A 16,281-nucleotide genomic window follows, 5' to 3' on the forward strand; every position below is an offset into this window, starting at 1 on the left:
GCTAGTCTTGAGCTGAAGAGCGGAGGGACAGCACCCAGGCCCAGAGTTCAGGCCCCATGACCGGACCCAAAAAAAAAAGAGCAAGTGCTGGGCTGGGAAGGTGGCTCAGTGGTAGAGTGCTTGCCTCGTATGCATGAGGGCCTGGGCTAGATTCTTCAGCACCATATAAGCAGAAAAAAGCTGGAAGTGGCACTGTGGCTCAAGTGGTAGGGCAGTAGTCTTAAGCTGAAGAGCTGAGGGACAGCGCCCAGGCCCAGAGTTCAGCCCCCAGGACCGACAAAAAAAAAAAGAAGAAAAAGCAAATGCTTTCTTTTTTCTTCATGGAAGTGCTAGAGTCGAACTCAGGGCCTCACACATGCTAGGCTAGCACTCTGCCACTGAGCTACGCCTCCGGCCCAGGATAAAGCTTTTTTTTTTTTTAAGCTCTAAATGGAAAGCTCTGCAAGCACAGGAAGGTGAAGGCACTTTGTGGTCATCTAACCCACACGGTCCTACATCCCCTGCCACCCGAGCAGCACTGGCCGCCACCCCAGGTCCCCATCGCCCTTTACCTCCTGGCATAAACACCTACAGACCTTTCCCTATTGCTGTAGGGAGAAAAATCCTACATCTTAACATGGCCTAAGCAGGCCCTGTGGGGGATGGTGCCTCATTGCCCTCACCCCAGCCATTGCCCCATCTTTTCATGAGTCTGGGAGCCCTCTTGCCTTTGGACATTACAGGGTCCAGTCTGCCTGGCCAGCCATCACTTCCTCCAAGCTAACGATTTTCTCAGGTTTCCAATCCAGCATAGATACCACTTTCTACCATGAGGCCGGGTCCCCACTTCACTCCCCTGTCACTCTCTGCTGTGGATGGACTCATGTCTCCCCTCCCTTCCCACCACCCTGTAGCCTCTCCAAGTCTGCTTTATTTTCCCTTGTTGCCAGCCCCAGCACAGGAAGAGCTCCGACCCCCACCCTCACATGCCCGTGGTAGGAATGGTGGACAGAGAAGGGCTGGCCAGGTTTTTCAGACCTCTATTTCTTGTGGCCTAGGGCCAGGTTGGAGAAGGAACGGGACCGGGCCCGGGTGCCCGGGGCCGTCCCCGGGGAGTTGGCCCAGGATACACAGCGAGAGCGGCGTGTCTTCCAGTTGCATATGTGTGAGGTACGGGGTGCCCAGGGTGGGGTGGGGTGGGGTGGGAGGTGCTGCTGTCTACCTCCCCAAATCCCTAGGGGCCTAAGTGCAGGCTGCCCCCGCTCACCCACATGGCCTGTAGAATGTTACCAAGGTTCAGTGACCGTCATGGTTAGCTTGGGGCGGGGGCCGCAGCCCTTGTCCCTAGTGTCTCACCTGGGCTCGCATCTTGCCCCCGTCCCCCTCCAGTACCTGCTCAAAGCCGGAGAGAGTCAAATGAAGCAAGGTCCTGACTTTCTTCAGAGCCTCATCAAGTTCTTCCACGCCCAGCACAAGTAAGTATTTCCCTTTTCCCACCCACCCCGAACCCCCAACCTGCAAGCTCTCCAGATGTCTGCAAGTAACCGGCCACACACACACAGTTCTTCAATGTCAAGTGACCACTACTACTGACCTTACAACCCTAACCTCACTGTCCCCCAGCACTCCCATAGTCGGGTGCCATGATCCCCATTTTACAGATGAGAAAAATGGAGGCCAATGTACCCAGATTACATAGCTAGTAGGTGGGCTCTGAACCCAGAGAGCTTGGCTTCTGTGTGCTCACTTTTGACCAGCAGGCTCCAGACCTCTGGGTACCGTGAGGGTCTCCCATACTCTGGTTTCATCTGCATTTTATTCATCTCTGAACCCTTGTTTGGCTCCTGGTAGCTTTTTCCAAGATGGCTGGAAGGCAGCCCAGAGCCTGTCCCCTTTCATCGAGAAGCTGGCAGCCTCAGTCCATACAGTAAGTTGGGCCTTCCAGTGGAATGTATGCCCAAGCCCCTGTTGTCTGTGGGTGGAGAAGGGCTGGGTCTCACGGTGGTGTAAGGTGCTGCCCTCCTGCACTGGGTCTGGGCGCTGTCCCAGTACTTCTGCTGGCCATGGAGTCCCATCCTGTGTCCCATAGCTGCAACAGACCCAGGAGGAAGAGCTACACAAACTGACCCAACTCCGGGACTCCCTCCGAAGGATGCTGCAGCTAGAGAGCAGAGAGGTCAGGCCCCGAGTCATCCAAATGGAAAGAATGCCCTCCCCAGGCCTACCACAGAAGGAGGGAGGGAAGGAGACAGGGAAGCACCCACAAACCCCTTGTGGTGGTAGGGCCTGGGCAGCATTGGCTCTTCTCTCCTGAGGTATCCTTTGCTTGTCTGAGGTCAGGAGCATCCAAGCAGGAAGAACTCAGGGGGCTACAGCATCCACCAGCACCAAGGCAACAAGCAATTTGGGACAGAGAAAGTGGGCTTCCTGTACAAGAAAAGTGACGGGTAAGTGACTTGGGCAACTACTCAAAACACAAAGCTAGGCAGGACGCCGATGACTCATGCTTGTAATGCTAGCTACTCAGGAGGCTGAGACTTGAGGATCGTAGTTCAAAGCCAGCCTGGGCAAGAAACTCTGTGGATTCTTTTTTTTTTTTTTTTTTGGTCAGTCATGGGGCTTGAAGTCTGGGCCTGGGCGCTGTCCCTCAGCTCTTCAGCTCAAGGCTAGCGTTCTACCACTTGAGCTACAGCGCCACTTCCAGTTTTCTGGTGGTTTATTGGAGATAAGAGTCTCACAGCCAGCAGGGCGCTGGTGGCTCACGCCTGTAATCCTAGCTACTCAGGAGGCTGAGGCCTGAGGATCTCGATTCAAAGCCAGGCCGGGCAGGAGAGACCTTGAGACTCCTATCTCCAGTAAACCGCCAGAAAACCAGAAGTGGCGCTGTAGCTCAAGTGGTAGAGCACTCGCCTTGAGCTGAAGAGCTGAGGGACAGCGCCCAGGCCCAGAGTTCAAGCCCCACGACCAACAACAACCACAAAAAAAGAGACTCACAGTCTTTCCTGCCTGGGCTGGCTTTGAACTATGATCCTCAGACCTCAGCCTCCTGAGTAGCTAGGATTACAGGCGTGAGCCACCAGCGCCTGGCTTCTCTGTGGGATTCTTATCTGCAGTTAACCACCAAAAAAACTGGAAGTGGTGCTGTGGCTCAAGTGGTAGAGTGCTAGCCTTGAGCAAAAGAAGCTCGGGGACAGTGCAGGCCCTAAGTTTAAGCCCCAGGACTGGTAAAAAAAAAAAAAAAAAGAAAGAAAAGAGAAAAGAGAAAGCAAACAAGCAAGCAGGCAAGAAAGAAAGCAAGCCAGAGCCTCGCATTGATGGCTCACACCTGTAATTCTTAGCTACTCAGGAGGCTGAGATCTGAAGGTCAGGTTCAAAGCCATCCTGGGCAAGTCTTCTTTAGATTTTTTTTTTTTTTTTGGTCAGTCATGGGGCTTGAACTCTGGGCCTGGGTGCTATCTCGCAGCTCTTCAGCTCAAGGCTAGCACTCTACCACTTGAGCTACAGCGCCACTTCCGGTTTTCTGGTGGTTTATTGGAGAAAAGAGTCTCACGGCCTTTCCTGCACTGGGCTGGCTTTGAACCATAATCCTCAGATCTCAGCCTCCTAAGTAGCTAGGATTATAAGCGTGAGCCACTGCTGCCTGGCTTCTATGAGATTCTTATATCCACTAAAACTAAAAAGGGAAAAATGGAGTTGTGGCGTAAGTAGTAGAGCATTAGCCTTGTGCAAAAAGCTTAGGCAGTTAAACCCCAGGACTAGCACCAAAAAAATAAAAGAAGAAGAAAAGAGAGCCAGATGCTAGTGGCTCACACCTGTACTCCTAGCTACTCAGGAGAAAGATCTGAGGATCATGGTTCAAAGCCAACTCAGGCAGAAAAGTTTGTGAGACACTTATCTCCAATTAACCACCAAAAAGTCAGAAGTGGGACTGTGGTTCAAGGGGTAGAGTACCAGCCTGGCGTGAAAAGCTTCAGGGACAGCATGTAGGCCTTGAGTTCAAGTCCCAGTACTAGCACACAGGAACAAGAAATGCCAAGGCTCTTGTGGACTAGGTTCATATTTATACTTTGCAATCAGGTTTTATCAGAGAAGAACAGCTGAAGAAGAAGCAGTTTAACTCTCATAGGATTTTTATTTTCAGGATCTTGATATTTACATTACTTAGCCATGGTTCTTTTCTGGTGATTAACAGCCTATCCTTCCTCTTTGAGTAGTTACTCCATAAGGTTTGGACTACATCTCCACCCTCAGGCTAGGATTTCTCTGGAGAGGGCCCAAAGTCATATTGTCCTTTTACAATAAGGATTCCCAGAGAGTGGGTTGTTTCTGCAGTGTACTGGATGATTCCTGAACACAGCACTATGCGCTCCATCAGAAGGGAGCCCCAGAGAATGATGGGTGTAGGGGCCTGGGGAGGGAAGTGGGGTCGAGATGTGGTTAGAAGCCACAGAGGTGGGTGTAGAACTCTGTTCTCGGTCATATGGGAACCAAGTGTGAGCCACCATCTCTCTGTCTCTTTGGGCCTTAGGATTCGAAGAGTCTGGCAGAAAAGGAAGTGTGGAGTCAAGTATGGCTGCCTGACCATGTCACACAGCACGGTGAGGTCTCCCCTGGAGTTCTGAGCAGACAGGTGTCATGCTGTCCCTCCAAGAAGGGCCTCAGACCTGACCCAGATGCTGGGGATGCCTTGTGGGAAGGAAGAAGGGACCTGAGGGTCCAACAGCCTTGGTTAATGCCACATACCCTTGAGGTGCTGGGGAGAGGAGATGTAAACTAGAATGAGATTGAACAGATTGGGAAACAGAGGCCTCAACAGTTTAGGGACTGGGCTGGAATGTGGCTTAGTGATAGAGTGTTTGCCTAGCATGCATGAAGCCCTGGGTTGGATTCCACAGAAAAAAGACAGAAGTGGCTCTGTGGCTCAAGTGGTAGAGTGCTATCCTTGAGCAAAAGAAGCTCAGGGGCCCCAGGCCCAGTGTTCAAGTCCCAGGACTGGCAAAAAAAAAAAAAAATAGTTCAGGGACTGGAAGGTAACATACCCATCTTTCACCCCCAACTTCCCACAGATCAACCGGCCCCCCGTGAAGCTGACCCTGTTGACATGCCAAGTGAGGCCAAACCCTGAAGAGAAAAAGTGCTTTGACCTGGTGACCCGTAAGTGACCCTTCCCTGTCCCCACCCTTCCCAGGGCCTCTGATAAGATCCCTGTCCACTCCTGTCAGCCTTCAGCCAGTTTCACCCAGCAGGCCTAGAACTCTGGACTCTTTCTCTGGCTTTGTCTCCTGTCACAGACATTCCATAGTCCCAGTGACAATCATGGAAAGTTTATCTAAGTGGCTTTGGGTAATCTGCTTTTGAAACTTCATTTTGTTTTGGGGTAGGTATGAGGCTTGAATTCCGGGCCTTGCATTCTTGCATGACTTTGTTGCTTATGGTTCATGCTCTAACACTTGAGCCCTGCCTCCAGACCACCTTTTTCCTAGTTAATTAGGGGTAAGAGTCTTATTTTCTACCTTGCCTGGCTGGTTGAGATCTGAGGATTTCCTGCATAGCTCATATTACAGTGTGAGTCACTTGCAATCTTACATCTTTGAAACTTTTCAACTGAAACTCTTTTTTCTTGTGCTAGTCATAGAGCTCCAACTTAGGGCCCAAGTACTGTTCCTTCGCTTTTTTGCTCAAGATTGGTGTTATACCACTTGAGCCACAGCTCTACTTCCAGCCTTTTTGCTAGTGAATTGAGGATAAAAGTCTCACTGACTTTCCTGCTTCAGCTGGCTTTGAATCACAATCTTCAGATCTTAGCCTCCTGAGTAGCTAGGATTACAAGCTTGAGCCACTGGCTCAAATGGTTTCATTAGGGCTGGGAAGGTGGCTCAGTGGCAGAATGCTTGCCTTGCATTCATGAGGCCCTGGGTTTGATTCCTCAGCACCACATAAGCAAAAAGAAAAAAGCCAGAAGTGGTGCTGTGGCTCAAGTAGTAGAGTGCTAGCCTTGAGCTGAAGAGCTAAGGGACAGTACCCAGGCCCAGAGTTCAGGCCCCACGACCGACAAAAAAAAAAAAAAGAAGAAGGAGCTGTATGGTCTTGTCCTCAGGGAGGAGTATGCAGGACAGACCCAGGGATGGGAGATGAGGAGGTGTCTGGGAGAGAGAGAGGTACCTATAGATAGACTTCCGTGGAAGCCTGCTGCTATGGGGAAGCAGGAAGGGCTGCTTGGAGAACATTTGATAAGCCTTGAAGTATCTGGAGAATGCAGCATTTGATGACTTCCACAAAAGGATGGAAACAGGTGCATTTGGCGGTGTGGCTAGAATAGATGGTTGATGCAGAAGAGGGGGCAAGGCCTGGGAATACTTCTTCAAAGTTTGAACCTTATTCCCTGGCAGGAGGGGGCCAGGGCCTTGGGGTAGGGGAGCACTGTGATCAGAGCTCTAGGCGCAATGGCCTGGAAGCTGGCACAGGCTGGATAAAGGGAGAGAGGTTAGAAGCAAACCACCCTTACTTCTGGCCACTGTCACCACTCTGGCTTGGGAAGACCTCTGACCTTTTGGAGACAAAAGCTCCACCTGGACCCAGCTGTTTGGGTGGGGACTGTCTGGGCCAGGGGACGCCGACAAGACCTGTAGGTCTGATGCCCTCTTCTCTCCGGGCAGACAACCGGACATACCACTTCCAGGCAGAGGATGAGCACGAGTGTGAGGCGTGAGTGCCCCTTCAGTACTGTGTATGGGGCGGGGCGGGAGCCTGGGCTATGTGCAGTCTCCCTGTGCATGGGGCGGGAGCCTGGGCTATGTGCAGCCTCCAGCAGTCACCACCTGCCCCGCTCCATCTGTCATAGGTGGGTGTCTGTGCTGCAGAACAGCAAGGACGAGGCTCTGAGCAGTGCCTTCCTTGAGGAGCCGAGCGTTGGCCCAGGGTCCTATGGGGGCTCGGGGCTGGATGGGGAGCCCCAGTACCTCACAAAGCTGCTCATCGCTGAGGTGAAGAGCAGGCCCGGGAATAGCCAGTGCTGCGACTGTCGGGCTCCAGGTCTGCGGTGGGCGGGGCCGAGGGAAGGGGAGTGGGAAGGGGGACCCGCAAAGCCCAGGCTCCAGCTGTGCTTCTCCACAGACCCCACCTGGCTCAGTACCAACCTGGGCGTGCTCACCTGCATCCACTGCTCCGGAGTTCACCGCGAGCTAGGCGTGCGCTTCTCCCGCATGCAGTCTCTCTCCTTGGACCTGCTGTGCCCCACGGAGTTGCTGGTGAGGGTGGGGCTCCGTGGGGCGGGGCCTGGTGGGGGACTGGGCCCTAGTGGCTGGCCTTCACTGAAGTGGGCGGGGTTGGGGAGGGGGGGGGCAGCTGAGCTGGATAGCAGGATACCAGGGCGTGGTCAGTGCCTGGGGGCCTGAACCCAGATAAGGCTGAGCAGCTCAAGGACCTGGCTTGGGGAGGCTCTGTCTTTCAAGGAACACTGTCCTAACACCTGGTTTTACAAAATAAACATTCTCCCATGACCCCAGCTGGCTTTGAACATAGGAAACATGCGCTTCAATGAGGTCATGGAGGCCCAGCTGCCTTCCCACGGTGGACCCAAGCCCTCTGCCGAGAGTGACATGTAAGGAAATCCCGCCTTGGGCCACCTGTGCTTACAGAGGACCCTGAGATTAGAAGTCTGGGGAAAGGGGCCCTAGGATGTGAGGTCTCCAGGAACTTGGTTCTGGGGAACAGGATACCTGTGCTCCTTTGGGTATCATTCCAGAGGTCACTAGGGGAAACGGCCCTTCTTCTGAGGAGCTGTGGTTGTCTTGGTAGGAGTGCCCGCAGGGACTACATTGTGGCCAAGTATGTGGAACACAGGTTTGCCCGCCGGTCCACCCCAGAGCCCCAGAGACTCTGGACGGCGATCTGCAACAGGGACCTCCTGTCGGTACTGGAGGCCTTTGCCAACGGGCAGGACTTCGGACAGCCACTGCCAGGGCCTGATGGCCAGGTAAGAACCCCCCTGCTGGGGCCACGTAAAACTCACCTGCAGCCGGGCACCGGTGGCTCACACCTGTAATCCTAGCTACTCAGGAGGCTGAGACTGAGGATCCTGGTTCAAAGCCAACCGGGGCAGGAAAGTCCATGAGACTTTTATCTCCAATGAACAACTCAGAAAACTGGAAGTGGCGCTGTGGCTCAAGCAGTTGAGTGCTCGCCTTGAGCTGAAGAGCGCAGGGACAGCGCCCAAGCCCAGAGTTCAAGCCCCACGACCGACCAAAAAAAAACAACAAAAACCAAAAAACTCACCTGCACTCTCAATATGCCCCAGGCCTCCTCCAGGACTGCATTCACTCATCTGTGCTCTACTTCAAGTCTCACCCACCAGAGGGGAAATAGCAAAGGGAACCGCTTTGGCCAAGCAGACTGGGCCAGAATCCTGGCTGTGTCTTTTCCTATGATCCAGGGCAGTTACATAACTTCTCTGAGTCCCATTTTCTCATCTGTAGAATGGGTTAATAATAGCTTCAGAAATGGGTGTGGGTGGATCCAGTTAGAGCAGGGAAGGCAGCTGCATGTGCTGTTCTAGTGGTAAACATCATGTGAGCAGGGAAAAAGGGTGTCAAAGTCTGGGAAAGATCAAATCCACAGGAGTTGCCAACTGATTGGGATTAAGAATTAGATGTCTCAAGCTGGGAGTCGAACACAGTGTGCTTAGCATGAGTGAGACCTTGGGTTTAATCCCCAGTATCAACAAGAAGCAGCAGGCTGGCTTTGAGCTGTCTGCATGGAATCCTGTGGACTGTGGGTTGTCCAGGAGGCCTATTTGGGAGGCAGGAAGGGAGCTTAGGAGGAGAAGGGGGAGGGTAAAGAGGGGAGGGGAGGAAGAGGGAGGACAGGGCCAGAGCCAGTTTGAGGACACCTTTCTCCAGGGCAGAGGAGGAACCATGGAAGGAAACTGAGGGAATAGTCTCCCTTCACCCTCTTTCACAACATTCTCACTGGGGCCCTGGGGCCATTGGATCCAGAGGTGTTGGGTAGGAGAGTTCAAGAAGACAGCACTGAGTTGGGGACGGATGGTACAGGGAAGCTCAGGTATGGATGTTGTATTCAGGCACCTGAACTTGCCCTGCACTTGGCTGTCAGAGTCGCCAACCAGGCCTCCCTGCCCACCGTGGACTTCATCATCCAGAATTGGTAAGAGCCAGGCTGCCACCCATCCCCTGGTCCCTCCTCTTTCCCTTCCTTCCTCTCTCTCCTCCCTCTCCCCACCTACCCGTTCTTCCTCTGTCCTTTGAACCCACCCACTCACTCCAGCGGCCACCTGGATGCCAAGGCCACAGACGGGAACACTGCCCTGCACTTCGCCGCCCTCCATGGCCAGCCCGACTGCCTCAAGCTGCTGCTGAAAGGGAGAGCTCCAGTGGGTACAGGTGCGGCCCCATTCTCACTGCCCTGTGGCTCAGGGAATACCAGAAGCAAGTATGACTTGGGTTCTAATCCAGGTTAGCTCCTGACCTCTGGAACCCAGGGGTTTTTGTGATTGATTTGTGGGACCTCGGTTTTCTCACCTGTAAAACTGGATAATGCCTAATGGATAAGTAGGCCTACTACAAGGGTAAATAAAGTAACTTCTCTGAAGGCACCCAGCAAAGTAAACAGCACAGTCTGATAATGGTGGCCAGCATAGCTGCCAGTTTCTACATTACTACTTAACAGGTGTCAAGGGATCTCATTTGAAAATTTATCTTCAAGGCAGCCTGGCCAGGTCGTTTCCAAGTATCATATTCACTGTATAGATAAAGACAGTGGAAGCCCAGAAAAGTTATGAAACTTGCCCAAGGTCGCACAAGCAAGAGATGAGAGACAGGATTCAAACCCAGACATTCTGATTCAGAGTTCTTCTTCATCTCTGAGCTCTAGTGTCTCTTTGACCCTGACCATGACCTCTGAACTTGCTCCCTCATAGTGAATGAGGCAGGAGAGACAGCTCTGGACATAGCCAGGAAGAAGCAGCACAAAGAGTGCGAGGAGCTGGTGAGTGAAGGGAGCAGCCCTCCCCCCCCCGCCCCGCCCCTTCTCCCTCCCTAGAGGGCCCCTGACCCTGTCAGCTGCCATGTGTTTGTTTTGGGCAGCTGGAGCAGGCACAGGAGGGGACCCTGGCCTTCCCCCTGCACGTGGACTACCCGTGGGGACTTTCCACAGAACCTGGCTCTGACAGCGAGGAGGAGGAGGAGGAGAAGGTGGGCCCAGCCCCCTGCCCCTGCAGATAGCAGAAGGAAAGAGCCGGGTCGGGTGTGGTGTGGGGAGGGGCAGGCTGAGCTGGGGAAACCAGGCTCTTCTTGTCCCCACAGCGCTGTTCTCTGAAGCCCCCAGCCCATGCCTGCAGGGCTAGAGGGAAGCTGGATATCACCAACAAGACCTATGAGACTATCACCAGCCTGGAACCAGCTGCCCCTCAGAGCCAGAACGAGGACAGCCCCCCACCCTTGCCCATCAAAATCTCTTCTCGGACCATGGTCCCAGGGCACCTGGGACATGCCAGTGGAGGTAGAGTTGGCTGTCCAGAAACGATGCTCAACAAGATGTTCATTGAGGGCCTACTATGCGGAGAGCTAAGCTCAGGGGCATGCAGTGAGTCCATCCCATCCTCACAGTCTCCCCTCAGGGAAAGTGGGCATTCTCCCCTGCGGGTAAAAGCACAGAGATGCTAAGTAACATGTCTAAGCTGCAACAGCCACGGGATTCAAATCCCGCTGTGTCTTTCTCTGAATTCTTCAGTGTTTCACTTATACAAGAGAGCCAGAGTTTGTGAAGCACCCACTGAGTCCTGGGTCCCATGACATAGACTAGTGAGGAGATAAACACAGGGATTGGGTTGGTTGTCAACAAGGCTGCACGGGCTCTAGAACCGCAGTCCCGGAAGAACAGGATCAGACTGGCAGTGGCTGCTATCTCTCCAGCATGGGGAGCAGAGCTGGGCTGTCCTCCCTAAGTGTTTGTTGGATGGACAGAGCAGGCGTGGTCTGGCCGCCTGGGACAGGAGAGGCAGGTCCTGTTGGGAGTGGATGGGTGTTTTAGGTGGGTGTTTCAGGAGGGCTTCTAGGGAAGGTGGCACCTAAACTAAGCCAAGGAATGGGCAGGAAGGGACAGATGGAGGAGAGAGGACAAGAGCAGCTACAGAGAAATGAGCCAATTTGGTCGGGCTGTTGTGAGCACAGGCTCCTGTTGAAGTGTGATGGCGAGGGGTAGGGGTGCGAGAGGACTATGACAGATCCTCAAGGCCAAAGACGTGCGCGTGCGTGCGTGCGTGCGTGTGTGTGTGTGTGTGTGTGTGCGCCCGCGCGCATGCACGTGCATGTGTGTGTGCCAGTCCTGGGCTTGAACTCGGGGCCTGGGTGCTGTCTCTGAGCTTTTATGCTCAAGGCTAGAGCGCTCCCATTTGCACCATATCTCTACCTCAAGCTTTTTGGTGGTTAAAGGAGATAAGAATCTCACAGAGGGCTGGGAAGGTGGCTCAGTGGTAGAGCGCTTGCCTTGCATGCCTGAGGCCCTGGGTTCGATTCCTCAGCACCACATAAGCAAAAAGAAAAAAGCCGGAAGTGGCGCTGTGGCTCAAGTGGTAAAGCGCTAGCCTTGAGCTGAAGAGCGGAGGGACAGCACCCAGGCCCAGAGTTCAGGCCCCAGGACCGGACAAAAAAAAAAAAAAAGAATCTCACAGAAAGTCCTGCCCCGGCCGGCTTGCACCCACAATCCTTAGATCTCAGCCTCCTGAGTAGCTAGGATGGCAGTGTTCACAGTCTTATAGGAAGTGAGGAAAACAGGCTTTGTCTTCTGGTTCCAGATCGGTCTGGCATCCCCAGCCTGAGTTCAGAGCCCTCTGAGGCCTCTGAGAGTCGGGACAGTCCAGCCACCTCCTCTTCCATCCTCACAAGCCCCGTGGAACCTGGAGGACCCAGCCAATCCCTGCCCGGCCTGGAGGAAGGCCTCCAGGAATCACCAGGCACCTCCCAGTCAATCCTGGCATCTGGTACCACCCCTGCTGAGGTGCATCTCCCCATCAGGTTCAGGTTTGTGAGGGCAATGCTGTGCAACCTGACCTCTCTGAACAGCCACTTGTATCTTCACCTCCAAATAGTACCTGCCTCAAGACTGAGCCATGTTCCGGCTCTGGGACCTTTCTTCCTCCACTCACTTCCTCCTGGGTCTGGTTAGGAGATCCTGGAGGAGCCTCCCCACCCATTACAGTTAGCCACACCTGTGTGACTTGATCTAGAGGCTCTCAGTGAGGTCTTCAGTCTGTCCCAAACTCCAACCCAGGATCTAGTGCCTCCACCTTTCTTTTTTTTTTTTTATTGTGAAAATATTGAACAGAGGGTTACAATTACATGGGCAAGATAATGAGTACATTTCTTATCAAGCATTGTAGCCTCCTTTGTTTCCCCTTCCCATCCCTTTCCATCCTCCCCCTGCCCACCCACCCACCCACCCACCCACCCAGTCCTTCCACCCCACCAAAGTTGTAAAGTTCGTTTTCAACATAACGACTTGTACATCTCATTGTTGCAATGGGTCCACTTGTATCCCTATTTAAACGATTTGTTTTTCCCCTTCCCCTCCACAAATTATACCAACATCAAATACAGTGAAAGCAGGGGTTATACTGTGGGGGAGGGACATACAAAGCAACGAAGAAATAATCTTATAAATGTGTTAGAAACAATCACATGATGGGCCAGGAAGTTGGCTCAGTGGTAGAGTGCTTGCCATGCATGCATGAGGCCCTGGGTTCGATTCCTCAGCACCACATAAGCAGAAAAAGCCGGAAGTGGGGCTGAGGCTCAAGTGGTAGAGTGCTAGCCTTGAGCTGAAGAGCTGAGGGACAGCGCTCAGGCCCAGAGTTCAGGCCTCACGACCGGAAAAAAAAAAAAAAAACAAGAAACAATCACATGAAAGAAAAAAAACATTTGAATACATATCTTAGGGTTCATTTCCCTAACATTAACTTATCTGACCTTTTCTGCTTGACTCAAACATATACTAGTTATTGCAAATAAGGGAAACCATGGGACCTATATTTCTTTGGGCCTGGCTTACTTCACTTAATATAATTTTTTCCAAGCCTTTCCATTTCCTAACAAATGGGGCAATGTCATTCTTTCTGATGGAGGCATAGAATTCCATTGTGTATATATATCACATTTTCTTGATCTGTTCATCTACTGAGAAGCATCTGGGTTGGTTCCATATCTTAGCTATAGTAAATAATACTGCAATAAACATAGTCGTGCTGGTAGCTTTAGTGTGGTCTTGTTTGTGAACATTTGGGTAAATGCCCAAAAGTGGGATTGCTGGGTCATAAGGGAGCTCTATGTGGAGTCTTTTGAGGAACCTCCATACTGCTTTACAAAGTGGTTGAAAAAGTTTATACTCCCACCAACAATGCAGTAAGGTTCCCTTCTGTCCACATCCCCTCCAGCATCTGTTGTTATTAGAGTTCTTGATTTTAGCCATTCTAACTGGGGTGAGGTGGTATCTCAATGTTGTTTTGATTTGCATTTCTTTTATGGCTAGGGAGGCTGAGCATTTCTTCATGTGTCTATTGGCCATCCTTCTTTCCTCTTCAGAGAAGTTTCTCTTTAAGTCTTTAGCCCACTTAGTTATTGGGCAGTTGTTTCTTTGAAGATTTGTTGTTGGGGGATTTAGCCCTCCACCTTTCTTTACAAACCCTGCCTGCCTTTGGGGAGAACTGGACTTAGAGCTATCCCAGAGCCCTCTGGGAGCTGGTTGCAGGTTTCTAGGGCCTGTGATAGACCCAGTCTAGGGCCTTTATGAACCCCACAAAACCCCAGCCTTGCTTTTTACTTGAATCTTTTCTTCCTACTCTTAGGGGCTCCGGGCACCAGGATGACGTCGGCCTTTTTCTGCCTTCCAGCTCTGAGAGCACCCGTTCCTATCGGCGGGGTGGCCGGAGCCCCGAAGACTGTCCCTCTGCCCAACAACCTCTTCCCAGAAAGAATATTCCGGTAGGAGCTCTAGGACTGTGGTTAGAGGGGCGGTGACAGGTGTCTGAGAGGCAGCATTGGTGGAGAGCAAGTGTAGAGTGGGTGGGGAGTGAGAGACTTCTCCCCAAGACTGGGCACATGTAACCACCACTGGGTCAGTTCCTGCCTGGTTGCCCCTGCTCCTTCCTGCGCTGGCCCAAGGCTGTGTGAAGCTGAGAGAGCCAGACCTTGAGTGATAATGAAGTGACAAGGCCCAAGTTGTGGCTGTGACCCAGGGGAAGATGGGAAAGCTGTGTCTGCCCAGCCAGCCACTGACAGAGGAACCCCCTGGATTAGGATGGCTCCGTGCCTGGCCTGGGCCTGCATGGGAGGCTCCTGCAATCCACGAGGACATCCAGGTCCTAGGCACAGAGAGGCGTGGCAGGGCTTGCGAGCGCTGTCATCCTCCACCCAGCGTCTCTGTGATGAATATTTACATTAGTCATATTACCGTTTCCAATAATGACACACAGCCAGTCACACCTGCGAGTGGATCAGATGGGAGCCGTGAGGAGGCAGCGTCCTCTGGAATTCCTCAGGAGTGCCATTGGTTGTCTGTACTGGGAAGGGATGGCAGGAGCAAGAACTGAGTCTGGGGAGACAGAGGGCTGAGGATGTGGCTCCATGGGAGAGCACTTGCCTGGCATGCACGAGGTCCTGCATTTTATTCCCATCATGGCAAATCCAGGGACACAAGTCTGTGTTTACTCCCTGGTTGCCCTGGAGACCAAGATCTATCAACCAGGGGTATTGCATATAGAGTAAGGTAACCTCGACCTTGGGCAGGTGGCTTCATTTCTGTAAGCCTCACTTGCCTTTTCTACCAAATGGGAATAATTTAATCCACTCATCACAGGACTGCCATGAAAGTGAGCCCCATACCTGGTATGTCACAGGTGCTTAGAAAATGTCAGCTTCATTCTCTTCCCTCTAGGCTGCCTTCATTGAAGGAGACGGCTCCAAGACTGGGGTTCTCGCGCCAAGTTCCCTGCAACTTTTTCAAGACTAGCTCCTCGCTGACCCCTGCATGATCCCTGCTGGACCCTAACGTTCAGAGCTGGGATTTGAGCCCACATGACTGACATGGGAGTCGAGACATCCATCCCCTTGGGTCTTACTCCCTCTGTCCCTCATGTCTTTGTGGCCTTCCTGGCGTGGACCATGCCCTGCCAAAGACACTGGCCCTTCCATGTTGGGGCCAATGGTAGTTCTTTGCCTCTATCTCATTACATACAGCAATAGGGCTGACCCTCCACCGTCCACTTCCCAATCAGGGGCTGTGCCAGCCCAGACGCTGTCTTCTGGGCTATACACTGGTCTGGCGTTCCTTTATTGAATTCCAGCTTTCTGTGTAGCCCTGGATTGGGATCCTGATGCCAAGCTGCTCTCAGGAAACTGGCTTGAAATTGGGCAGGGCCTGAACCTGAGGGTGGTTCTGGGCTGTAGGGCAGGACCTCCAATCAGCTGGCTTCCTCTCTGCACTTATGAGCAGCCCATTCTTATTCTAATCGACCAGTGCCCATGTCCTGGACAGCCAGTGAGGCTGTCAAAGCATACAGCCTTCTTGGGATCTGTACAGGAAGTAGACCATAACTCACCCAAGTTGGCCTCACTCCTTGATTTAGCAGGATGGGAAGAAGTGGTCTGGGTTGATGGATCCCATTTCTTCCTTTTGGTCAGCTGTGGAGCCCTCCAGTCTGGGGGCAGTGAGGGGCTGAGAAAAGAGGGTGGTAGGGCTGAGACTTGAAGTTGCTGCTTCAAGGGGCTGGCAGTTCAACCACTGCTCAGTCCCAATCACGAAGATGATCCTGAGCCATCACCAACCACCAGCATCTCGACTTCACAGCCACTAGGTGCTAGGCCCCATAAGAATGGGTCTGGCCAAGCACGAGAGACCAGAGGGCACTGCGGGGCCAGCACCACAGTCCGGTGGGAAGCTGGGCTTTCCTCAGGATGCCTGACTCTGTGTCCCACAGAAGCAGGGTTACGTTCTGAGCCCCCAGAGTCTGCCTTCATTCATCTCAGACATGTTACTTCCCTCATCTCTAATAAAAGATTTGTGGGGTTTCTTTCATGTGATCTGAACAGTAATAAGGAGGGAAGGAAGCTTGGGGCTTGGAATTCTTTCTCTGGACGAGGCAAGACACACAACCCGGTGTGGAGCAGTGCTTTCAGAACAATTTTCCCAGGGGACTGTTGGCACACTAGAATTTCTATTGTCCCCAACTGGAGGGTGCTACTGCTAATCAGTGTGTGTGTGTGTGTGTGTGTGTGTGTGTGTGTGTGTGTGTGT

General features: G+C 52.7%; 1 protein-coding gene across 1 annotated transcript in view; it reads left to right on the forward strand.

The window, feature by feature from the left end:
• Positions 1-16,062, forward strand: part of Asap3 (ArfGAP with SH3 domain, ankyrin repeat and PH domain 3) — a 56,283-nt gene extending 40,221 nt beyond the window's left edge. Inside the window, exons 6-25 of the mRNA XM_013031003.1 lie at positions 1,038-1,149; positions 1,369-1,454; positions 1,831-1,906; positions 2,069-2,155; positions 2,320-2,426; positions 4,508-4,577; positions 5,046-5,133; positions 6,636-6,684; positions 6,821-7,011; positions 7,093-7,226; positions 7,485-7,579; positions 7,777-7,954; positions 9,059-9,141; positions 9,262-9,377; positions 9,914-9,981; positions 10,080-10,187; positions 10,299-10,494; positions 11,789-12,014; positions 13,835-13,970; positions 14,923-16,062. Coding sequence (XP_012886457.1) covers positions 1,038-1,149; positions 1,369-1,454; positions 1,831-1,906; positions 2,069-2,155; positions 2,320-2,426; positions 4,508-4,577; positions 5,046-5,133; positions 6,636-6,684; positions 6,821-7,011; positions 7,093-7,226; positions 7,485-7,579; positions 7,777-7,954; positions 9,059-9,141; positions 9,262-9,377; positions 9,914-9,981; positions 10,080-10,187; positions 10,299-10,494; positions 11,789-12,014; positions 13,835-13,970; positions 14,923-14,997 — 2,281 coding nt within the window. The 3' untranslated portion in view covers positions 14,998-16,062. The remainder of the gene's footprint in view (positions 1-1,037; positions 1,150-1,368; positions 1,455-1,830; positions 1,907-2,068; positions 2,156-2,319; positions 2,427-4,507; positions 4,578-5,045; positions 5,134-6,635; positions 6,685-6,820; positions 7,012-7,092; positions 7,227-7,484; positions 7,580-7,776; positions 7,955-9,058; positions 9,142-9,261; positions 9,378-9,913; positions 9,982-10,079; positions 10,188-10,298; positions 10,495-11,788; positions 12,015-13,834; positions 13,971-14,922) is intronic.
• Positions 16,063-16,281: the final 219 nt, after the last annotated feature.

This window comes from Dipodomys ordii, unplaced genomic scaffold (assembly GCF_000151885.1).
Source record: "Dipodomys ordii isolate 6190 unplaced genomic scaffold, Dord_2.0 Scaffold6, whole genome shotgun sequence".
Classification (NCBI taxonomy): domain Eukaryota; kingdom Metazoa; phylum Chordata; class Mammalia; order Rodentia; family Heteromyidae; genus Dipodomys; species Dipodomys ordii.